Source organism: Lethenteron reissneri, chromosome 5 (genome assembly GCF_015708825.2).
Source record: "Lethenteron reissneri isolate LAM-NWPU_2019-01 chromosome 5, ASM1570882v1, whole genome shotgun sequence".
Classification (NCBI taxonomy): Eukaryota; Metazoa; Chordata; class Hyperoartia; order Petromyzontiformes; family Petromyzontidae; genus Lethenteron; species Lethenteron reissneri.
The window spans coordinates 10,563,995-10,586,235 of NC_083783.1; the positions used below are offsets into that span (position 1 = coordinate 10,563,995).

The 22,241-nt window shown below is 50.3% G+C and overlaps 1 protein-coding gene across 9 annotated transcripts in view; it reads left to right on the forward strand.

The window, feature by feature from the left end:
- The window catches only part of LOC133352526 (ensconsin-like), a 49,173-nt gene extending 27,506 nt beyond the window's left edge, over nucleotides 1–21,667 (forward strand). For 3 of the 9 annotated variants that reach the window (XM_061568240.1, XM_061568301.1, XM_061568294.1), the window contains 11 exons: nucleotides 2,550–2,663; nucleotides 5,497–5,627; nucleotides 6,064–6,191; nucleotides 6,371–6,633; nucleotides 8,389–8,515; nucleotides 8,964–9,144; nucleotides 10,112–10,216; nucleotides 10,813–10,869; nucleotides 11,416–11,523; nucleotides 13,333–13,556; nucleotides 15,227–21,667. In XM_061568240.1, coding sequence (XP_061424224.1) covers nucleotides 2,550–2,663; nucleotides 5,497–5,627; nucleotides 6,064–6,191; nucleotides 6,371–6,633; nucleotides 8,389–8,515; nucleotides 8,964–9,144; nucleotides 10,112–10,216; nucleotides 10,813–10,869; nucleotides 11,416–11,523; nucleotides 13,333–13,556; nucleotides 15,227–15,599 — 1,811 coding nt within the window. In that variant the 3' untranslated portion in view covers nucleotides 15,600–21,667. Of the gene's footprint in view, nucleotides 1–2,549; nucleotides 2,664–5,496; nucleotides 5,628–6,063; nucleotides 6,192–6,370; nucleotides 6,634–8,388; nucleotides 8,516–8,963; nucleotides 9,145–10,111; nucleotides 10,217–10,812; nucleotides 10,870–11,415; nucleotides 11,525–13,332; nucleotides 13,557–15,226 lie in introns of all 9 variants that reach the window. The other 6 variants (XM_061568267.1, XM_061568274.1, XM_061568284.1 and 3 more) reach the window with 5 other exon arrangements.
- The last annotated feature ends 574 nt before the right edge of the window (nucleotides 21,668–22,241 follow it).

Below are 22,241 nucleotides of genomic sequence, written 5' to 3' on the forward strand. Positions count from 1 at the left end.
GAGGTAGTGGCAATACAGAAATGGATTCTTAAATCTATCTGTATGGAGATGTTGATTGTTACCCTCTCGAATGCTTGGGGTTTCTCCAGGTTCTCCGGTTTCCTCCCACATGAAGCCAAACTCTCATGAATGGAATTGGCTAAACGCCCCAATTACGCAACCCTGCCTCTAAAGGTCTTAGGACACTGAGTCTTTCCTGGGTGAATGGCATTATCATCATCATCGATATTATTTCCAACGTGTTTTCGGGTTGTGCCCGCGCGTTGTTTTGTATGGCAACGGAAAGTTTACGCTCCGCGAGCCCCCGGGAGCTTCTGCAGGAACCGGATTTTAGAACAGTAAGCAGCGCAAATCTACAAACGCGTCGGAGAGACGTACAGCACGTCGCGTTATTGTCGCGAAAACTTTCACCCGTGGCACACCGCAGGAAGGTAAGTCGGTGACGGTCTCAAGGTGAGCATAAAGAAAGAAAGAAGGAGCGTTGGGCAAGCAGGGGAGAGGGTGAGAATGAATGACTGGGCCAAGATCTAAACTAAAACTAAACTAATCTATTTTTATTTTACCAGGTAAGGCCCCACTGAGCTATGTAGCTTTTTTTCAGTAGCGACCCGGATGTCACCAATGGTAGCTCAACAAAGTGGCTCATCATCGTGTGGAAATTAATAGCAGTAGCCAAATACTCTAAACGCGTGGTGATGTTGATTCTAAATGTGGATGGAAAAACCGGAGGACCCGGAGAAAAAACTGCGCGACCACGTGGAGAGAGAGGTGCAAACTCCAAATATGCAACAGGCGTCGGAGTCGGGGTCGGGATCGAACCCACGCCCTCCCTCCTGCATTCCAGGCGAGGGAGTAACCATCCCGCCACCGCGGCACCCCATAGATGTCGGGGATGAGATGGTGACGGTGAGAGGGGGAGGTAGGGAGAAGGCCGGAGCCAGTAGCAGAAGTGAGCCGCACGGAGCGGCCGTCTCTGTTCACAGCGGGCGGCGGGGCAGAGGCAATGGGTTCGAAGTTGTGGTGGCCACGCACAGAAGTCACGTGGCTTGAGCTGATTCACAGATGTAGATGAATCGTATGGCATTAGGGCTCGAAATGATTTCCGAATGCACATGTAATGTGGCAAAAATACACTTAATTGCGCGTGCATTGCATTGCTTTTATGTCTGCGTTTATTTTCCGCAACTACGCTTTTCATTCTCCATTTTCCGTTTGTTTTTGTTAAACATAATTTTTGCGCTCCAAAGTTGTTTACAATCCATTGCATTGCTTGACATCATGTTACATGCTTGTTCGTGTTTGGCTGTGTGCACTCGTCATTGTTAATACGAATGTTGGCTGAGAAGTCGGTGTCCTCACAGCGAGTGGCCTCGGCGACGCTGCGTTATTTCTCTACACAGTCCCCTCAAAGTGCAATCCGCATGGTCCATCATCATCATCACAGTTCCAATCTACTCGTCAAGCCACTCTCTCATAACACAATCATCACTCGGGTCCATTGGAACCTCCTTTGCCGGTAGCAAAATATGATAATTGGTTTTTTAACCCTTTTATCTGGCAACAAAACTGACACCTTTTTTACAAGGAGTCATGTTTGTATTGACCATAATACCTGCGGTCGTAATGAAAACAAAACACAACTCTGATAATGTATGCACTGTCCTTGAAATTGATTGGTCCAAACCCAAGACAGCTTTTCTTAGAGCCTAGTCTCACATGCTATTGGACCAGATGACGCCAAAAGTGAAAAGCTGTCTCGGGTGTGGACCAATCAATTTCAAGGACAGTGCATACATTTTCAGAGTTGTGTGTTTTTTGTTTGCATTACGACCGCAGGTATTGTGGTCAATGCAAACATGACTCCTTGAAAAAAGGTGTCAGTTTTGTTGCCAGATAAAAGGGTAAAAAAACAATTATCATCTCTCGGGTCATTAAAGTAATCATTGGCGTCGTATTCATCGCACGTGTCGTTTCATCATCATGAGAAAATCGCCTTCCCTCTCGGCAAGCGATCCTCTTTCTGCGGAGACATTTGGGAGGCGCACACCAGGAGCCGGGTCTGACTATCTCCCATTAGAAACTTTTTCAAATTCTATAATTTGTACCTTTTAGCACGCAGAGCGAGACCATTTTAATGGCCTGTAACAAAAAATATAATTCTACCGTATGTCCAATTCATCTTTGGCGGCCGCTTCGGGGGGGATCCCTTCATCACAGTATCTGATTGCTCATGGCTGATGATGATGATGACGACGGCGATGATGCTGTCGATCTCATTCTGTGACATCCGGCAATCCCGCTTAAATGCCACGTGCTCGCGATTAGCTTTCGCCCTGTGTTGTCACGCCACTCTCGTGTGGGGCCCACCGACTTTTCAAACGCTCGCACCGATTGTGTTTTCGTTTCGAGCAAAACTCTCTTGCTCTTCGTAATTGTGCACGCAGCCAAATGACAATCCATCTTGTTCCATCTCATGCTTGTTTTGTTTTCTTTTGTGCGCGTGCGCGTATGGTGTGTGTGTGTGTGCGTGTGTACGTGCGTGGGTTTAGCACCATCTTCGTTTGAACGCCAGCCTTCCGACCTTAATGTTGTTAGTCGGTTGATGGCCCCAACGCGTTCATCTTTAGCACGCAGCCGGAGCTGTGCTGTCCTCTCCCTGACCGGTAAAGCTATGGAGATATTCAGCGTGGCAAGAAAGTAACACTGAAAGATCCCGTTGACTTGAAAGTGGCCGGGTGTCTGTGTTCACGAACGGGATTTCGCCAGCCACTCGCAGTCCCAAGAGTGGCCTTCCAGGTTAGGCCACGTGTTGTGAGTTTTTTTTTCTCTCTCAAGCTTTGCCCATGAAACTACTGCGGACGTCACTCAACTCCACGAAGATGTCGTACTCTGCGGACATCTGGAAGATGCACGCGGTAGTGCGTGTGGCGAAAGCGTGAGAGCAGAACGGTTCAACTCGTGGCCCAGCCCACAACACCCGCCAATTGTCTATCTCAGGCGGTACCATAATGGCCACATCATATCCACTGAGCCAGCACATTTGAGATTATGGGTTTGAGCCCTGAGTCTGAGTGGGTGCTCTATTTCCCCAGTGGCTTCACAATGCCTATGTTCAAAGACACTGAGCCAGAGAGAAAAAAAGATCCTTGGATTGAACACTGGGTCTGAGTGTTTTTGTTTTCAGTGGGTTTCCTAATGGCTATGTAAAGGACAGTAAGACGGAACATCTGTGTTTGGGTTTCTTGACTTCCGAGGCTCGGTGTCTCCATTATTCCGATTTGTAATAGCAGCCGTTTAACACATAGTAGCAGGCTTACGCGACCAATATTATCCATAATAGAGGGTTTTTTGGAGGTTAAAAACGCGTAAATATAAATGTGTCGTTAAACCCAATGATAGATATCCATTGTAATCAATATGAATACATTAACCCTCCCCATCGCCCTCTGGTCTTCTAACGACTTCACATTCATCCCCCGTCGATTTAAAACCGAAACAGGAGGAGAATTTCTCTTCAACGCTGGCCGTCGTCTGATGATGCTGGTTGTTGTAATTACCGGTGAAACGTCACGGCACTCGGATTGTAAATGTAGTCGTGAGTTTACTCTCCAACACACAACCAGTGTGTTCTGTACTTGTAGCGAATTGGCATGTTTTGTTTTCGTGACAAACCTTACTAATTGGCTGTGTTGTGGTGGTGGTGGTGGCGGGTTTAACGACACGTTTATATATTTACGCGATCTAACCCAATAAACCTTTTATTGATAATAATGGCCGTGTGAGGGACACTGAGGCCCTGGGTAGAGACCTTTTTGCCACAAATATAGGATGACGGTTTGTTACGAAACAGTGTTGCTGCGGTTCTCACACTGCGCTACGAACCCGGCGACCAGAGTTGGATTCCTGGCAACGGCTAACACCAGTGACAAAGCGATGTTCGAACCGGTGTACGGTAAAACAACCTCCATGACCGACAAAGCATGTGGGGATGCCTTCATCCAGCAGTGGAGTCGATCGACAGAAGGGGGCTGTGAAATTTATGATGAAGTTGCCACTATCGCAATTCCACGGTCACATTTAGCCGAGCGTCGTTCGTGTATTTAAATTTATTAGTTCGCTTTGTCTTTGCGATACGAAAGTCGGCCCTCAGCAACCACTTTGGCGATATTTTTTTAAATATATAAAATATTTTTCATTTCACGTCCTCCCCCACATCATAACATTGCAACATCCTGACATTTTGGACGGCACTACCAGTTGCATCGACGGTATCAGGCACACCGAACTCATCAGAACAGGCAGGGGGAAGGGATTTTACTTTTCTAACTTGCCGGCCCGACTTTATTTGCATCTCGCCTTAGGCTGGAGGCTTTATTTATCAAGCGGTCCCGTGATGCGTCAGTATATTTTGGAATAGTTTTACGCGTCCTGATAAGCTGCATCCCCTTGCTCTGAAAGCGAATTGCATTTTTCACTTACAATGAACCATTGACAATTGTAGTGATGGCCATGTTTTTATCGTGCTTTTAACGTTTCTTTATTAACTCCCAGTCTGTCTAATTGTTCATCTGTGCTTCTGTCGGTCTCCGTCTATTTGTATCTCTGTCCGTCTGTATGTATGTCAATCTGTCTTCTGTGTGTTGCGCTGTAATGTTATCTGGTTTCACATCCATCTGTTTTTTTCTGTTCATCTGTCTGCCCAAGTTTCTCTCTGCCCATCTATTTGTCTATCTATCTAGTACAATGTACCTGCCTCTCCATGAACCCCATCCGTCTGCCTGTCCATCTGCCTGTGGATCTGGTTTTCCCATCTGTCTGCTTATCTGTCCATTCGCCTGTCTTCACATGTGTCCATCTGTCTATTTGTGTCTGTCTCATCCATCCATACGTCTGTGCTATCATTGTTTGACTTGATAATTGTTTTTACCCTTTTATATGGCAACAAAACTGACACCTTTTTTACAAGGAGTCATGATTTCATTGACCACAAATACCTGCGGTTGGAATGCAAACAAAAAACACAACTCTGATAATGTCTGCACTGTCCTTGAAATTGATTGGTCCATACGCGAGACAGATTTTCTTAGAGCCTAGTCTCACATGGTGTTGGACCAGATGACGCCAAAAGGCGCATTTAAAAAAAGGTGTCATTTTTGTTGCCAGATAAAAGGGTAAAAAACTTATTATATTTTGCTACTGGCAAAGGAGGTTCCAATGGTGATTGTCTGACTTTCGACTGTCTATCCATTTGTCTGTTGCTCTCTCTCTCTCTCTGCCCACCTGTTATTATGTCTGTCCATCTATCAATTTTTCCACTGTCTTGTCTGTTTATTCATCTCTCAGTGTGTCTCATGTCTATTGCCCCTTTGTCCAATCATCTATCTGTATATGTTTTTGTGTCTGCTTCTCTCAGTAGCTTTCTATCTATTCGCTTGTTTTTTTTTAATAGTCTGATCTTCTGTTCATCTATAAATCTGTCCGTCTTCCCTTGCTTAGGGCTGGCATCCGGAGGTCGTGTTGGGTCTTCGGGAGGCCCGGTTATTCCTCCGAACCGCCCCTTGCGGAGCCGGAGTGGAGACAGACTGAGCAAGGACTCTTCAGACAATGGCTCTAGCCAGGACTTAGAGGTGGCTCATACGCACACACCACATACGTACACACCACGTGCGTACACTCCGCGTACGCACACACAAGATACGAACCCCCCACGTACGTACACACCACATACGTACCCCCCCCCCACGTACGTACACACCACACACGTACCTCCCCGCGTACGCACACGCCGCGTACGCACACTCGCGATGTGCTCCCAGCTTTCAGATTAACCCCTTAACAGCCAATGCGTCATTTTTTGACTGGACGTCACCCTGCAGCCAGCCAGTTGTTTATCCTTTATTAAACCTGTTTTAATTCCGACGATAATCACAACTCGAATGTTAATGGTGCTGTTGATGATGCCATTGCTCATGCTGCTGCTGATGATAATTATGCCAATGCCCATGCTACTGCTGCTGATTCCGCTGATGATGATGACGACTTTCTTGCCGCGTATTTTCGCAGACGAGCTCTAGGAGTCAGGAGACGCTTCCGGCCATGAGACGCGAAGCGGCGCACTCAAAGCGCTCCCCTTCCCCGGCCACCGAGGCCAACGACAAAACCCCGACCTCGCCTGCGGGCGGCATGGCCAGGTACGGCGGCGCGGTGCCCCGTGATCTACCGCCGCGGAGGGCGAGGGCGCACGCACGGCGCGCGACAAAAGCGCGTCGGAGCTAAACGAGCGTCGGGCGAACGCCGGCGCTTTGAGCGTCGCTTACACACGCGGGCACTCGGCCAAACGGCGGGACGTACGGTCGCGCTTGTTCCGCAGGCTGCCCTCTCCGGCGAAATCGTCTCCCGCGCGACGCCGCAGGACGTCCCCCGGCAACGCGACCCCCCAGTCGCCCTCTCGCCATCGCCCGCCGTCGCCCAGCAACCCGCGGCAGGCGCGGCGATCGGGCGAGCGGACGAAGGAGCGAGCGACCACGCCGGGAGACGTCAAGTCGCCCGGCACGCCTGAGAAGAAGCTGCCGCGCGGAGCCAAACCCAAGGACAAGGAGGCCTCCGAGGCCCCGGCTGAACAGGCGAACGCCGGTAACGGTGTCACACCTGCGTCCTTTTTCTTCCACTGGGGGGTGACTCTCAGGCCGTGGCCGGCATCGAGATCCATCGAGATACAGAGGCCCATAGAGACACACAGAGATCCATAGAGATACGTACAGAACCATAGACTAAACTCAGCTATTTTTATTTTACCAGGTAAAGCCCACTGAGCTATATGGCTCTTTTTCAAAGCGGTCTGGCCACAAATGATGGTTTATCACGTGCAAGTTTATAGCAGCAGACAATTACTTTAAACGCACATTTATTCTAAATATGGAGGGAAAAACCGGAGGACCCGGAGAAAAATCCACACGACCACCACGGGGAGAGAGAGAGACACGCAAACTCCAAATATACAGCGAGCGGACGTCAGGGTCAGGATCGAACCTACGACCTCCTGCATACCAGGTGCAGGAGTTTTAACATCTCGCCACCGTGGCGTTTATCTTGTCATTTTGGAGTAAATGTATTTTTAAGTCAACTTGAAACGCGCCGCTACCGCCGCGCAGTTTCCGGCTCGCTTGCGTGGCGCGAGGAGGAACCCACGGACGAGCGGCAGAAGCAGCAGCCAGGCGCTGAGCTGTAGCACCAGCGAATTGGCCAAGTTCTGCGGTCCTCTCTATATCGAGTTTGTTTTCAGTCGTTCAATAAGACTGTGTACATGTGGGAGAAAAACTGGAACGCCCGGAGGATACCCACGCTTGCGAGGCGGGAAACAACTCCGTTTCGCTCGGGTGGAACGGGTGCAGTACTAGGCATTTGATGGGCCGCCTTCTGACGAGCCAACGTATCTTGGCTCCCCGGACATCGACTAGAAGGGAGTTTCACCGCGTTCAAGTGACCCACTGACCGTCGCCTTCACATTGCCCGGAATTAACGTTCTTGTGTACTCCGCACTATTAAAACTGTCCCATTCCCCGACTTTAGATGAGTCTATCTAAGGGGCACGTTCCCACATATTGCGCATACTCCTTTGTGTTCTTGTTGGCAAGTCATCAGCGCTTGTCTTATGGATGGACTCGCCTCCGCCATAGGAATGTCGAAGTTTCTACCGCTGGCTCGGAGCTGTAAACGGGGGCCTTGAGCGCCGCCAATGATGCTTCCTTTTTAAAATGGCGTTGACTTTTGGGAACTTGACTTCCAATGTTGTACAACAATGGTGCGGTCATTGATTTGACCGCGTCGTCGTTATGGCGAGATGTTTACTGCCTCGCCTGGTGTACAGGAGGTCGTGGGTTCGATCCCGACCCTGACGCCTGCTGTATATTTGGAGTTTGCGTGTCTCTCTCACCGTGGTTGCGTGGAGTTTTCTCTGGGTCTTCCGGATTTTTCCCTCTATATTTAGAATGCACATCACGTTTATAGTATTTGGCTGCTAGAAATATTCACGTGCTGATAATCCACTTCATTGAGCTATCATTTGTGAGAGCCAGGTCGCTTTTGAAAAAAAGATAAAAAGTTCAGTGGGCCTTGCCTGGTAAAATAAAAATAAATAAATAGTTGAATTTGACTTTGACAGGCTGCTGAAATCTGGATTTGAACCAAGGAGCTCACCGTGGCAGTTCAATGCCCTGACCTGTTAGCCCCATCCGGCCACCGGCTCACCGCGTGTGCATTGTGTTTGTGTGGTGTGTGTGTGGTGTGTGTGGTGTGTGGTGTGTGTGTGGTGTGCGTGTGTGTGGTGTGTGGTGTGTGTGTGGTGTGGTGTGCGTGTGTGTGTGGTGTGGTGTGTGTGTGTACACGTAGGTGATAGCCGCGCTGGCACCAGTAATGCAGAGGAAGCCACGAGGCTGCTGGGAGAGAAGAGACGCCAGGCTCGGGAGCAGCGCGAGAGGGAGGAGGTGGAGCGTCGCGTCAGAGAGGAGAACGAGCGGTAAGAATACTTCGCTGTCACGGAGACAAAAATACCGAGATCCCCCGTGTAGCCTTATCAGACTGGCGGGGCAAGTGCTGTTAGCGAGCCCCTATTAAGGGCAACACGGCACACGACGGGGTGGGTGGCCAGCACCACGCCAGGCCAGCTTTGTCTCCGCAGTGCTGATGTTCTAGCACTTGCACCAGGTACTCATTTCACGCTGAGTCGACCGGTTCAGATATTGGTCACAGATGTTGGTTATGAGCGGGTTCGTAACGCAGTGCGCTAACCACTGCGCCATCGTTGCTTTCCACACGCACACATGGGCGAGGAGCGACTGATCGATTGATTGACTGATTGATCGATTCACCGCCATCACCATCGCTGGGAGATGGCTCACCAGAAGGTGTACGAGTAGTCGATTGACTTATTGATTGACTAATTGATTGATCGATCACCGTCGCAGGCTCATGAGAGAGGAGCTGGCTCGCCGGAAGGCGGAGGAGCGGCTGCGGCGGCAGGAGGAGGCGCGCCGCGCGGAGGAGCAGCGGGCGAGGGACGCGGCCGAGAGGGAGGCCCGCGCCGTGGTGGAGCGGCTGCAGCACGAGCGCGACGAGCACAACAAGCTCGTCGACCTGCAGCGGCAGGTGCGGCGCGGCACCGGCGACGACGCCGACGTCACCGGCGGCGACGCTTGTGATAATAATCATCATCACGATCGTCTCTTTTCCCCTGTTATGTTAGATGTCCTTCGCCTTACTCCCCCCCCCGCCCCGCCTCTATATCGTGCCTGACAACCCCTTATCAGTGCCTACCTTATTACAGACTAATTCAGACCTCATTGGTCACCCCGTGCCCTTATAAATCTCAACGTTCATCAGAAACACAAATAAATTATATTTTTGCCCGTATTGAAACGTCTGTACGCCATACGGACCTGAAAACTACATTTTCCTGCGCAAGAATACGGGTGAACCATATGGGTTGACAGGTATGAACCTCCCCACCTGGGCGTGGCATTGAGCCCAACTTAACCCCCTTCGCTGAGCCCTCTCACACCGATCTCGGGCTCTTGAGCGTGGGATTTTTGTTCTTGTTCCGTGATTGGTGCCTTGTTGCGTGCTCAAGTGGAGTTACAATAAAAACACAATAAATACGTAAGAAGTTACAATAACATCGACTCGTAACGCGCCGCCGCCACCGCCACGCGGTGTTCGCTCCTCGCTCTCGAAGAGAGAGGACGACTCGGCAGCGCGGCGAGTAACCAGCGGACGAGCGGGGAAAGGCGGCGGCGGCAGCAGCCGCCGAGTGCTGCCTCGCGAGCTGCCCTTTGCCCCCCTACTGGCAGACCGATGACCCTTCGCCGTGGCAGGTGCCGAGCGACCGTGTGCCGCTCGGGGACGGCTGCCGTTAGGGGGGTGATCTGCACTCCGGAGGCGCTTCGTTCCGTGACGGGAGAGCGCGCGGTAAACCTGCAAGCTCGTTTCGTCCGTTCATCCGTTCGTTCGTGTGCTCGTGCCACCACGGCGCACGAAGGGGGGTGATGTGGCCGACGCCGCGAACGCGTTTCCTTCTCTCCGCACCCCTCCACCGTCTGCCCCCCGCCGGTGGCAGAGAGAGGAGGCTGAGGCGCGGGCTCTGGAGGAGGCGGAGCGGCAGCGTCAGGAGCGCGAGAAGGTTTTCCAGCGGGAGGAGCAGGAGCGACAGGAGAGGAAGAAGGTGCGCGCGTGCGGCTTCCCCGGTGCAGTTGCACCGCCTGCGCACTCTCGCTCGTTAGCTGTTGCCACCGGTGGAGACGCGCGGCCGTTGTGCCAATGCACCGCTAGATGAGGGCCCCTCCCGCGCCGTTGCGGGCCACGGTAGCCGTGCGACCATCCTTGACCACGATGGTCAGTGCGCGTTTGATGAACGCGGGGAACGTGGGCATTGGAGCACGGTGCAATATAACGGTGGAGTTTGCTGCTTTTCCCTCTGATTACCAGTTAACCCCGCAGCAGCCGATGACACCTGCTTTATGCATGGTTTGTCATCCCATGCAAGCAGTATAAGCAGGCTCGGCTTGGCGTCTAAGAGCTTGATGAGATTGTGAGCTTGAGCGGCTTCTGGGCAACAAACAAACAAAACAAGTTTACGTTTAACTGCGTTTGTTTAAACAGCAAACCACACTGGATGGGGTTGCAACTGAGTCTCACCGCTGTGTTGTTTTTTATTCCTGCTGCTGTGGCGTTGTAGACAAGATAGGAACTGGGTTCTCCCAGATGTGGCTCAGGGTACTCCGAGTACGAAGGCTGTTTTCTTGTGTTTCCTGTTTTCAGCGCTTGGAACAAATCATGAGCAGGACCCGCAAGCCGTACAAAGCGGACGTGGGGAAGGTAAGACTCTCTCTTCAGCATTGCTTTCTACACTCATCTACTGACGTAGTCGCATTACAAGGGTGAGCAGGAGGTGGCTGAGCGAGTGACTGGAGTAAATGGAATGACATGGCACAAGAGGATATGGAGCTGAGTGGACTTGCCAATGAGTGGTACAAGCGGTGTCAAGATCGGCCTCTGGAGGAGGCTCGTGATGGACGCTACTACTGAGCAGTTAGAGGCAGTCGCCCTCCAGCAACAATGGAGGTCAGAGAAAAGACGCTCACAGCAATGAGCAGAGCGCCAGGCAGCTAAAACAAAGCACAGTAGGGGGCATAGTTGGTGCATCTGCCAGTCATCTTCAGTCAGTCAACCCATGGCACCTGGGTCTGTCCCGTGACCTCCTACCAACGAGCTTTTGACACTTCACGTGGCCTCAAGGTACACATAGCCTGGCACAAGTGCCGTGGTGACGTCACCGCCACTTAGTGGCGAATGGTGGTTGTTGTTGTTTGGAGTGAATTGGTGAGTTCTGATTCTTGCAGTCTTATCAATTATCATGGATAGTTATGCTTCCTCTCGTTGCAGTCTGTGCTGGAACCCATCGTTGCCGTTGAAGAATCACAGAACAAGGGCCTGGATTTTATTTCGGAGGATGGTAGTGAACAAACAGAAGGTTAAACATACACGGATAACAATGCCTACACTGCATACCTACACACACGTGCCCAACACAATGCCCACAGAACCACTTTCGCACGTCAGTATGCCCTTAACAGATACTAGGACTGTCATCTGTAGCAGCAGCAGCATCATCATTAGAAACAGCACTACCATCATCACTGCCATCATCATCATCATCGGTAGCACCGATAATAGCGGCATCGTCGTCGTTGGAGCTAGCATTTCCACCACCATCACGTCATCTATGTCATTGTCATTATCAACAACATTGTTATTAACTTCGTCATCATCATGATCATTGTATTAAACATATTTAGGTATACAGCACTTTGTTACATTTTTGTCATATAACCTGACTGTATTATCACTAAATATATATATTCTACAATATATACATAAAATATAACAAGCTGACTAACATATCTCCTAAGCCAACTTATATAAACCTGGTGTTGGTACTAGCGATTGGTGTAGAGGTTTTGTGGTTTTCATACAAAAAAAACATGTGAAGTGGCCCTTGGATGGACAGACATAGAAATGAGTGGGCCCGATCAGTTCACTTGAAAACATTAAAATATCACTCACCAGCGACTGCACGAAAAAAAACCCAACCACATTAAATCCCTTTCTGCGCTTAATGTGTGATACTGACGCACAGTTTTCTCACGTGCGCGAGCGGAGTGGCCAAGTGCTTCCCCCGCTTCCTGTGTGTGGACCAGAATGTCACTTTAATAAAGAAGATCTCAGAGGTAGCTCTGGGACTTCCACTTCTGCGGGCCACTCTCTAGCACGGGGGAGGGGCTGCGCTGCTCTGGGAGAGATCCCAATGGATGGATTCTTCTGCTTCTCGTGACGACGCAACGCCTAAAATTAGTCGCGTATTACAAAATGCTGGATACTAAAGGGAGAAAATTAACATAGCGTGTCAAGTGCCCTCTTGGGAATGGAACAGACAGACGCAACGTTATATGCGCAATAGGGTGCTACTCACGATGCATATAGAAAGTTAATTTTAAATTTTCTTGGATTGCATCCTCCTCTCTGTTACCCTTGAGTGTAAAAGTGAGACTCTCATTCTCCTCGGGTTCGTGTCGACTACAAGGTGCTCCAGATCCCCTCTTCTGCGTCTGTGCCTCTATACTCTGTGACTCTGTGTATTGAGTGGCACAAAGCTACTCACTCGCCTACACACTCAACTATTCACTCACCTATTCACTTAGGATCCCCTCCTATTCTTCACTGCTTCTGTGCCTCGATACTGTGACCTTAAAAATAACAAACTTGAAATTTGACTGGCACCCTAATGCGCATAGTTTAAACACAGTTCCCTTAAACAACATGCAATGCACATAGGCGTGGTGCATTGCATGTACAGAAGCTCTCTGCCTTGTTCAGACCACAAGCTCAGAAGCACTGTGTGTGTGGCCAATTTGTCGTTTTTTCGACCAGCAACTCAAAGAGTTTATAAATATTTGGCCATCCCACCAGCCAGCAATGAACCAGACACACGACTTGACACCAGACTTGTCTTTATCCGGGCCCCTGAGCCCAGCGCCGTCGCCAATCGCACCTCCGATTAGCACGGTTGGCTATGTATGGTGCGAAAGAAGTTGAACATACACACAGCACGTGCAACGTTCACCGCCGCCGCGTGCCTACAGAAGCCCCATACGAGGACGACTTCTACTCTACGGGGGACTCCCCCCCCCCCCCCCCCCCCCCCCCCCCCCCCCCCCCCGTCAGCAACGTCAGCCTAAAGGTGGCCAACGTTGAACGAGCTGACCAAAGGTGTATCTGGCGGATTTCGCAGCTGAGGAGGACAAAGAGGAGGAGGAGGAGGCCCTGTTGGGCGGAAGCCCCGACGGGTGTGAGAGTGGAGGAGGGGACGACGCCCTGGGGTCGGCGCTGGCAGCGGACGACGGGAGTCTGGCGGAGAAAGAGGGGAACGCGCCGGGGAAGGTTCCTGGGCACATCCTCTCAGCGGTCGCGGAGGCTTTCGACGAGGTGCAGTCGATGGACGTAAGGTAAAGAGACGAAGGTTTCGACCGTCACCATTGTCGTCGTCGTCTTCGACGTCATTAACGTCGTAGTGAACGCCACGTCCGTTATCGCCGTGAACGCCGCCACCATCGACGCCATCGTGTGGCCACCGTTATTATCGGCACCATCATCGACATCACAATATTTCGTCTTCATAACTACAACTGTAATTTTAACTGACACTACAATTATCATTCAATGTCATAGCTATCATCATGGCATCATGGCCAGTGGTGTAAATGTGCCGGTATACGGCAGTACGCCATGTCGGAACTTACGACACCAAACACAAGTGGCCTCAGTTTGCACAGCAGTTGCTATTCCGATGCCACGATGTTCCCGCAGAGGGGCCAAGGCAGTGGATGTGGACTGCATGCCGAGTAGGTTTTATCACCAGCACTTTGACCCATTTCGATCGCCGAGTATAGCGACGTCTCCGGAACGTTACTTCCACCAGTTTCGAAACAAATTCAGTGCAGTGATGTCACTTGAGGAGCTGTGCTCGGATCTTGGAAGCTGAGCAGGGTTTAGCCTCTTCATTTCCTCGGGTGGGACGGCCACATTGCATAACAGGTCTCGTTGGCTGTAGGGCTGTGTTGGTGGGCAGCAGAGCCGTGCAGAGAAATCCACTGTTGTGCTGTACTTCTGTGCTCCTACACTCTCCACCGTCACCAACCCACACTGACCACTGTGCCGATGTACAGTCAAATATGTGTGTGGATAGCTTTATAATCATCCAGAATGCACCTGATCTCCATAGATTGCGTAGGTGAAGCGGGGTTGAGCCTGGATAGTGCTTGGATGGGCGAGCAGCATGCACGGCAGGTTGTTATAGGCCGCTGCGAGGGCCTCGGTTGTGGCCAACAGCGGAAGGCAGTGCAGTAGAACGCCAATGTTGTACTGTACTCTATGCCACCACGCCTATGCTCCTTGCCTTCAACCGACACTGACTGGCATGAAGTACGGTTAAATAACCAACACCTCAAGGAACCTGCACGGTGTTGGTAGGCCCTCATCCAACAGTGGATTACAGAAGGGTTGTAGATGTACTCTTCTGCCTGACATCACCACACACACCTCCTAGGTAAGCACCGAGAAATGTTTGGTTTGACGTAGTTTTCACCTTCGTTAAAATAGGTGTTTACATTTGGGATTTGAGTCGTCTTCATCGTTGTGAAGCTGTCGGACCCCGACTGTCCTCACCCCCCCTCCCCCCCAACGACTATGCAGCCCAGCTCAGGCCTGTGGCCAGAGGAAGGGGCGATGCCTAAACAGAAAAAGAAGTGGGCAGGTTCTAAAAAGGAAAGACGCGAAACCTGAAGCAAAAAAAAATGGTCTAAGAAGGAGTCGGGGGCTTTAATCCGTAAGGGGCCGAGTTAGGAAGGGGAGGAGCCTAAATGTGAAGAGGTGGGGTCTAAACAGGAAGGGGTGGGGCATGAGTAAGGGGATGGGGCATAGAGGAATTGACGGGGGGGCCTACATTCGGTTAACCTTCCCTGTTGAGTTCAGGTAACAAACGTGTCGACTCAAATACGTGCAGCAGGCAGCAGCAGGCAGCAGCAAAGCTTCAGTGCCACCGACGTGGCCAGAGGCCAACTGGGCGTCCTTTTCTCTTGGGCCTCAAACGCCAACCGATGTGTGCGCTGTCTGCCAGCCCTGTCTCTAAGGATGACGGCTTGTCGGGGCCCGACTTCTCCCCCCTCTACGAGCCCGGCCCGGCACTGACGGGCGTCCCGGGGTGCGACGAAGACGACCTCCTCTCCTCCCGCGGGGACGGCGACGGCGCCGAGGACCAGGACGACGCGGGCGACGGCGGCGACGACGGCGGCGGGAGCCCGCTGGGACGCCGCCGCCGCCCCCCGCCCGCGTCCCTCGCCGCCGACTTCGGCCCGCCGGCCGCACACCGCGCGGACGACATGTCCAACAGCAACGTCGTCCCCGCGTCTGTGATCGTGTCCGCTGTGTCCTCCTCCGACATCTGTCCGAGTATTCCCAGCGTGGGAAACGGATCCTTGCTCGAGCTTTAGGTCCCGTAGGGCGCGCGGAGGATAGGCCGCCACCTGTCCCGGTGTTACCCGGGACCGCTCTTACAGCCTCATCGCCCCTATCACCATCTGGCTCTTTCAATCTTCTCTTCCCCATGGTCACCAAGCTCTTGAGTGCTGCCACTCCAGTGCCTGTCTCAGCGATCTGACCTGCTCCACCCTGCACCCATGATAACCGACAGCACCATCATTGGTGACTCAGGCTGGAGAGTTCCTATTTATGGAACGGAGTCCTAGAGTAATATGGCTGAACACATTGACGCTGCTTCTGACATCTTGCATCTGAGGCTGGCTGTAAGCTTCTCGCCACCAGTAGAGAAATAATTGCCATCAAATCTGTAATAAATATAATGCTCTTGTTGTTTTACCCATGCTTTAAGCAAACTATTTCTACAAGCATGGAAATTCAGAGTTTGTTTTTAAATAGCCGTCAAATGTTCTTTAACGCAGCGCTCGAATTACAGTGTGAGCAACAGCGTCGGCCTACGTCAGACGGGGGCATCAATTCCACCGCTGTTTTAATTGACCTATAAATTGACGAGTGGTGGTGGTGGTGATGCGATCTTGACTGCTTCATAGCTGCTTTGGAATCGATAAGAGTGAGCGGATCTGCAATGAGCCACTGTGGGGAATATTCAGTACGGGTGATGGGGAAGTGAATGCCTCTCCTACCCGTGGGTATTGCAGAGCAGCGTTTTGAACCCGGAGGGCCACGGCAAGAGTCTCCGTGGGCCTCATGTGGCCCGCCAAGTTTCTCACAGCCCCCGCTGAGAGGTCCGGCTCACGGAGACATCAAGAGATGAGTGATGTCTGAGATGTCGACGAGAGATACAGAAATAAACGGAGGTGAACAAGGTAGAGCCGTGAGAGAGCTGCAGATGAGAGATGCAGATTTAGTGGGCGTCGTGTGTACGGACGTGTTGCGACGTCGCGACGCCCCAGACTTGTGTCACGTGACTTCGCATGAATCGCTCGCACACGCCGAATTCTGTTCCAGAGCCCATCAGAAAGTGTAGTTGAAAAACGTTGCTGTGTAGGACCGACTACATAGGCATGCGACCAGTTCACCACCTGCACTTTTCCACGAGATTCTCCGTGAATTGTCGCAGGTCAATTTAAGAATCTCTCGTCTCGTACCGGATCGTCGATACCGCCCGTATCAGGGTCTTCATTTCTCACCTGAGTGTTTCCCACATCGCTGGTGAGGCTGGAGTAGGTGGCACTTGACAAAAGTAGTGGTCACGGCCATTGCGAGAGCTATAGTCCGCTTGTGGTGTGACGGGCGTGGAAAATATCGCCGGCACATACAGACCCCGGCTAAAGTTAATCCCTGGCCTGTAGTCTGTCTTATGTGTTTTCCTTATATCTCTACGTGTTACCTATATCATCATTTGTTCCTTCCGTATATCGTGTACCATTTGTCTCGATTGTGCCGTTCCATTGATGTGCGTATTTTTTGTTCTTGTTTTTGGTGTCAATGGTACCGTTTCGATTGCGCTGCTCGCTTTGTACTCCCAATGTTGTAATTTCTACATCGTTTGTATCGTCCGCCTCTCGTGCGCCGTTGTGTCCCTCACCGCCTGTGGGCACCGGTGCGGGTGCAGCGCCTTGCACACACTCCGATAGCAACACCACCCTGGGCTGTCAATCTTAAGGGCACTGCCCGTGCGTGGGAGTTACCGTTTAGCCACCGTATGAGTTACTCGAAGAGCCATCTAGTAAATATCGCCTGTAAATTATGACAAGTTAAGGGGGGGGGGTTACTGCCAAGTAATTTGTGTCAATTGGATTTAGGGGTCACTACTCGCATGCGAATGAGTCACTGTTGCGATGGCATCACTGTTGCGATGGCATGCGCTTTTAAGCACGTGTGTGAGTGTGTGGGTGTCTGAGACGGCCGTGTGTTATATTCACTAGGCGGTGATCAACCTGGATGATGCTTTGGTGTTTTTTCCCAATATCCCAATGCTTTATTTAATAGGGAAAATCATTCCGATGTCGGATGTTGCGTTACTTGGTGTATAGGCGATGCATTTGTGTTGCCTGAGGCAACGGTGGATATTCTCCAGGTAGCTGTTCGACTGAAGAAGGCACGTGACTGACAGCCGCCATGGCGCGGGTTACGCTGGATGTGAAGCGCCGGGTGTGGAAATATTACGTGGGTCTCCAACCCATACAGACCCGGCTGAAATTAATCCCGAATATCGCCCCCTAATACCAAGGATATTCTCAATACAGGCAAATAATTAGTACATACGTACGAATGGAAGCCCTTTTCCCAATCCGCTGCTGGATGAGGGCCTCGTCACGCCATGTGGGTCGTAAGAAGTTATATAACCATACTTCACCACGATGGTCATTGTGGATTGGTAAAATTATTACCATGATCGGAATCCGTGTCTGCTACCCGCTTTTGACGTGTGGTTCAGTAACACGGTTGTTAACAAAAATGTTTCACGTAAACTGAAAATTGCTCAAATCAGCAAGGAATGCTGCACTCCGAGGACACGCCAATTGGTTCTCTGTACTCGGTATTATAAAGGTAAGAGCGCAGCCCCGCAACAGCTTGCTCACACCACTGCTAGCGAAAAGGACCTCCACTGGAAGAAGCTCTAGAGAGGCCCTCTGGAGCAGACTTGGCCTATTCTTTCTTTTGCACGCTGGCCAGATGTCTTGTAAATGGTTGGGAGTACCCACGCATTACCCCAGCACGCGCGACCTGGCAATCGACGAGCCGCGCCGTACACCCGATTGGCACCGCTGGTTGGGCAGAGCGTGGTGGAGAGGGGTGGAGGGGGGGCATTTAAGAAACTCACACCGTTGTTTCACCCGCCACGCCGGGAGATGGAATCGAACTGGCGACCTCTGGATCGTAAGTCCAGCGCCTTGCTGCTGCTGCTGCTGCGCTGCTGACCGTGACACCGCGTCGCAGTCGATAATGTAAACTTGGATAAATACGTAAGCGTTGTTATCACACAACTCGCTGAATTCATTTATACAACATAATTTACGTGCGAAATATAGCCACAGAAGTGAAACATTGTGTCCGTGGCAGTAGGAAATGTATGACTGCGCAGTGTGTGTATGGATTATTATACAGATATAGCATCGTACCTGAATGAAATAAAATGCTTTAAATGTACTGCTAAATTATTATTACGCAATAGATGTTAAGTTAGAAATAGCAAATCGTATAAGCTAACCAAGTACAGCTGTATAATCGCAATGCGAAGTGGATATGATATTAGGTGACCATTTAGCTCGTGTGTTAGATAATTGAGTAGGCAACGCTGCAGAAAAACTGTGTTCGAGTCCAGGTTTCAGTCATCGTTAATTAAACCAGCTTTTCAATTTGTAGTGAATTCATGGTCTCAGCCAGGTTACCAATGACTTACTGCACAAACACAAAAAAAATGTCAAATGTGCTTTGCACTCGGGCAAATTTCAACCCTGGCAATTAAACATTTTGCTTTGATTGTATGCCATGAACGTTTGTAATCAGTAGGGACCTCAGTAGTAGTTCTGTGTTGTCACCTTCCAGAGGCTGTACTCTAACAACACTGCCTTCAGCAACAATACTGAATGGATATCTATCTGCCAAATTACTTAATTTCAGTTAGCAAAGTTGGAATATAATCCAGGAATAGGACAAGTTCATATGGCCATATGTTCATGGTAATGGGACACTGGCGGGTAGTTAAGCGATTTATTTTACTGGCTTGTGTATTTAATACATTATTGCGTTTTCCTGTTTTACTTGAAATTGAGGGATTGCTAAATTGTGAATACTAAATGCGTGTGTTATATAGAAACAATTAGACATGCACATTGAATATTATTCAGAAAAGAGTTCTATTTTTATGATTTACTGTTGTGCGTACTGCCGCTTAATGTCATTTCGTTCCTGTTATTGTAGGTTAGTTATTTAAACTTATTTTAAGTTAATATTTATATATGCGAAGTAGTGGTCTTATCACCCTTACTTAGACATAATCATAAACAAATGTACCAATTAACATCAATTATATATCTACAAGTCAAAACTATATTTGACATGCCAACATCGTTAAATATATCATTCGCCATAATTGTTATCTAAAGTCAACACATCATCAACTGAATCATCATCAGCAGCTGTACACATTAGCATCACTCGGGCAATATTGTTGTTATGTCAAACGTTTCAGTTATTATAAGTTCGTTATAAATCTCCTAAGTCGGTTCTAAATCTTCATAAGCCAGTTAGAAAAAAAACATTGAGAATTGAGGCCTTGACGGCAACTGCCATATACAGATTTTGATTGCATGTCAAGTGCCCAGCTTTGAACATGTGGGTACTTGAGATCAACTCGAGGTGGCCAGGCAGCTCAGATGGGGTTAAACCCTCGGTCGTAGACACTGAGCTGAGAACTTGGGTTTGAATTCTGGTGTTTCAGCTGCCTGTGATGAATGATCCCTGCTGGTCACCAATGATTGCACAAATAAATTTACACGCACAGCCCTTACGTAAATCCGCGGTTTGTGCGAGGGCCTCGCCGTGCCGGTCATTACTTTACTTCCACCACGCTGGTCCGTGCAGTTGGGTGGTGTGGAGCGTATTTGTGGGAGCATAGTACGATGCAGCAGTGGCTCTTGCGGCATTTCCCTCTGCGTCCCACAATGTAGCACCGCGCGCGCACAAAACGAAACAATTTGCCGTAAAAAAATGTTCGGATTTTCGAGTCTGCGAATTCCAGCTTGCGGGGGGAGTCATGCGGCCAGGGTGGTAATTTGCCACGGGCCTGGTTGCGGATCGCTGAACACGAGAGCTTGGCGCGTCACCCCCAGAAGCGGTTCTGTGGTGACCCCCAGAAGCGGTTTTGTGACCCCTGCAGCATCTGTGACCCCCCCCCCCTCCATCGCGCTATTATGGCAATTCTGGCATACGAATAGAATTTTAGTGCGTGTCGCGACAGCGTCGATGCCGATGGAACAATTTGAATACTGTAGCGATTGGGAGAATTTTATCCGTGTGATCAGAAGCGGTCGGTCGTGACGCTGCCGCGACCCCCCCCCCCCCCCCCACGATGTCTCGCATTGATATTCGGGGTTGACTGTGAGCACTGCCATTGAATTCGTAATGTTGGCAGGACGCGGCGCGGAAACTAATTTTGCGTGCCCCCCCCCCCCCCCAAATGCGGAACAAGTAAACCGCGTACTCCAGACTGTGAGACGCTCTGGAACTTTGGGGACATTTTGCAAACAAAAAAACCCACGTGTTTTACCATCTTGGAGAATTCGGTATTGCTGGCGAAGAGCCACCACCACCAACGTCTTCCAGAAGATGATTATAGTTGTCTTCTGGAAGGTGGTTCTTGAGAGGCAGCAAGATGGCTTGGTTGGTCTTCTGCTCACGTACGGCTACGGAGAACGAACGGTCTTCCAGTAGATGATTCTGAACAACTGGATTAAAACACGACATCTTAAAGGAGAACGTGATCTTGATTTGAAGCTTTCGTGACTGCAGGAATCCACACTCTTTGGTTCTTTCGGTAAAGTCACGTAGGTAAAAAAATAAAATAAGTGATTTATTAATTTTATTTTTCTACCTACGTGACTTTACCGAAAGAACCACAGAGAATGGAGAACGTCATCTCTGGATTGCAAGACACGCACGCAGGTGTTGCTTTCAAATAGAAGGGGGGGGGGGAAGTGGTGTGTCTAATACGTTGGACAATATCGTATGTTTAGTGTTGCGAAACTTGAAGAGATAGAGCAAACTTGGTTACACCGCTATCGAGACAATATAATTAATGTGCATCAAAACTGAGCTTAAATTGCATTGAATGTTTGAAATGTCAAACTACTGCAATACAAATAGCAACAATTATAACGTGTGTGTGTGTGTTACAGCTTTGTCCCTTGCTACACTGAAAAATACGATTGGGGAAAAGCATTGCGCAATATAGCAATGCAATGGAAACCACGTTGTTTACGCAGGTGATGTGGTTTAAGTCCGTGTGGTTATGTATGGAAGGTTGTACGGTCACTTTCCCCATGTGAATAAATATACCCACTCAAGCTGACGTTCTCAGTCTCTCTCATACGGGTAGGAGCCTCCTGGTTACACCAGCCCACAGGGGATTATTCTGTCCGTCGTGCATTCAAAAATGGGAGGGGTGGGGCTGGGTTCAGAGGGGAGGGTGGGGAGGGGCTGGGTGGGGAGGGGCTGGTCACCCCGTGGTGCCCTTATAAAACTCAACGTTTAACTCACGCCGGCTTGTGCCCGCCCTCACAGTCGGGCATATTTGCGGAATACACCACGCCGCCGTTGACCCTGGCCATTGACCGAGCAACCCAACGTTCTTACCAGCTCCCTCTGCAGGAATGTGTTCTAAATGGGTGATCGCTCTTGAGGGTTTGGTGAGATACGATGAAACAATGCGTCTTGTTTAACGGGTACACGCCAACCGGTTTGCGTGGTCTCTGTGACCGCACACGATGGGCGGCGTGGCTTGGTTGAAGACGGGGGCATGGACGTGCAAGTCGGTCCCACCGCGCGAGTCGTCCTGCCCAGGGAGAGGCTGTCTCCCTGTCATGTCTCCAGGGCGGTCGGCAAACCGAAATAACGAGGAGGGACATTTC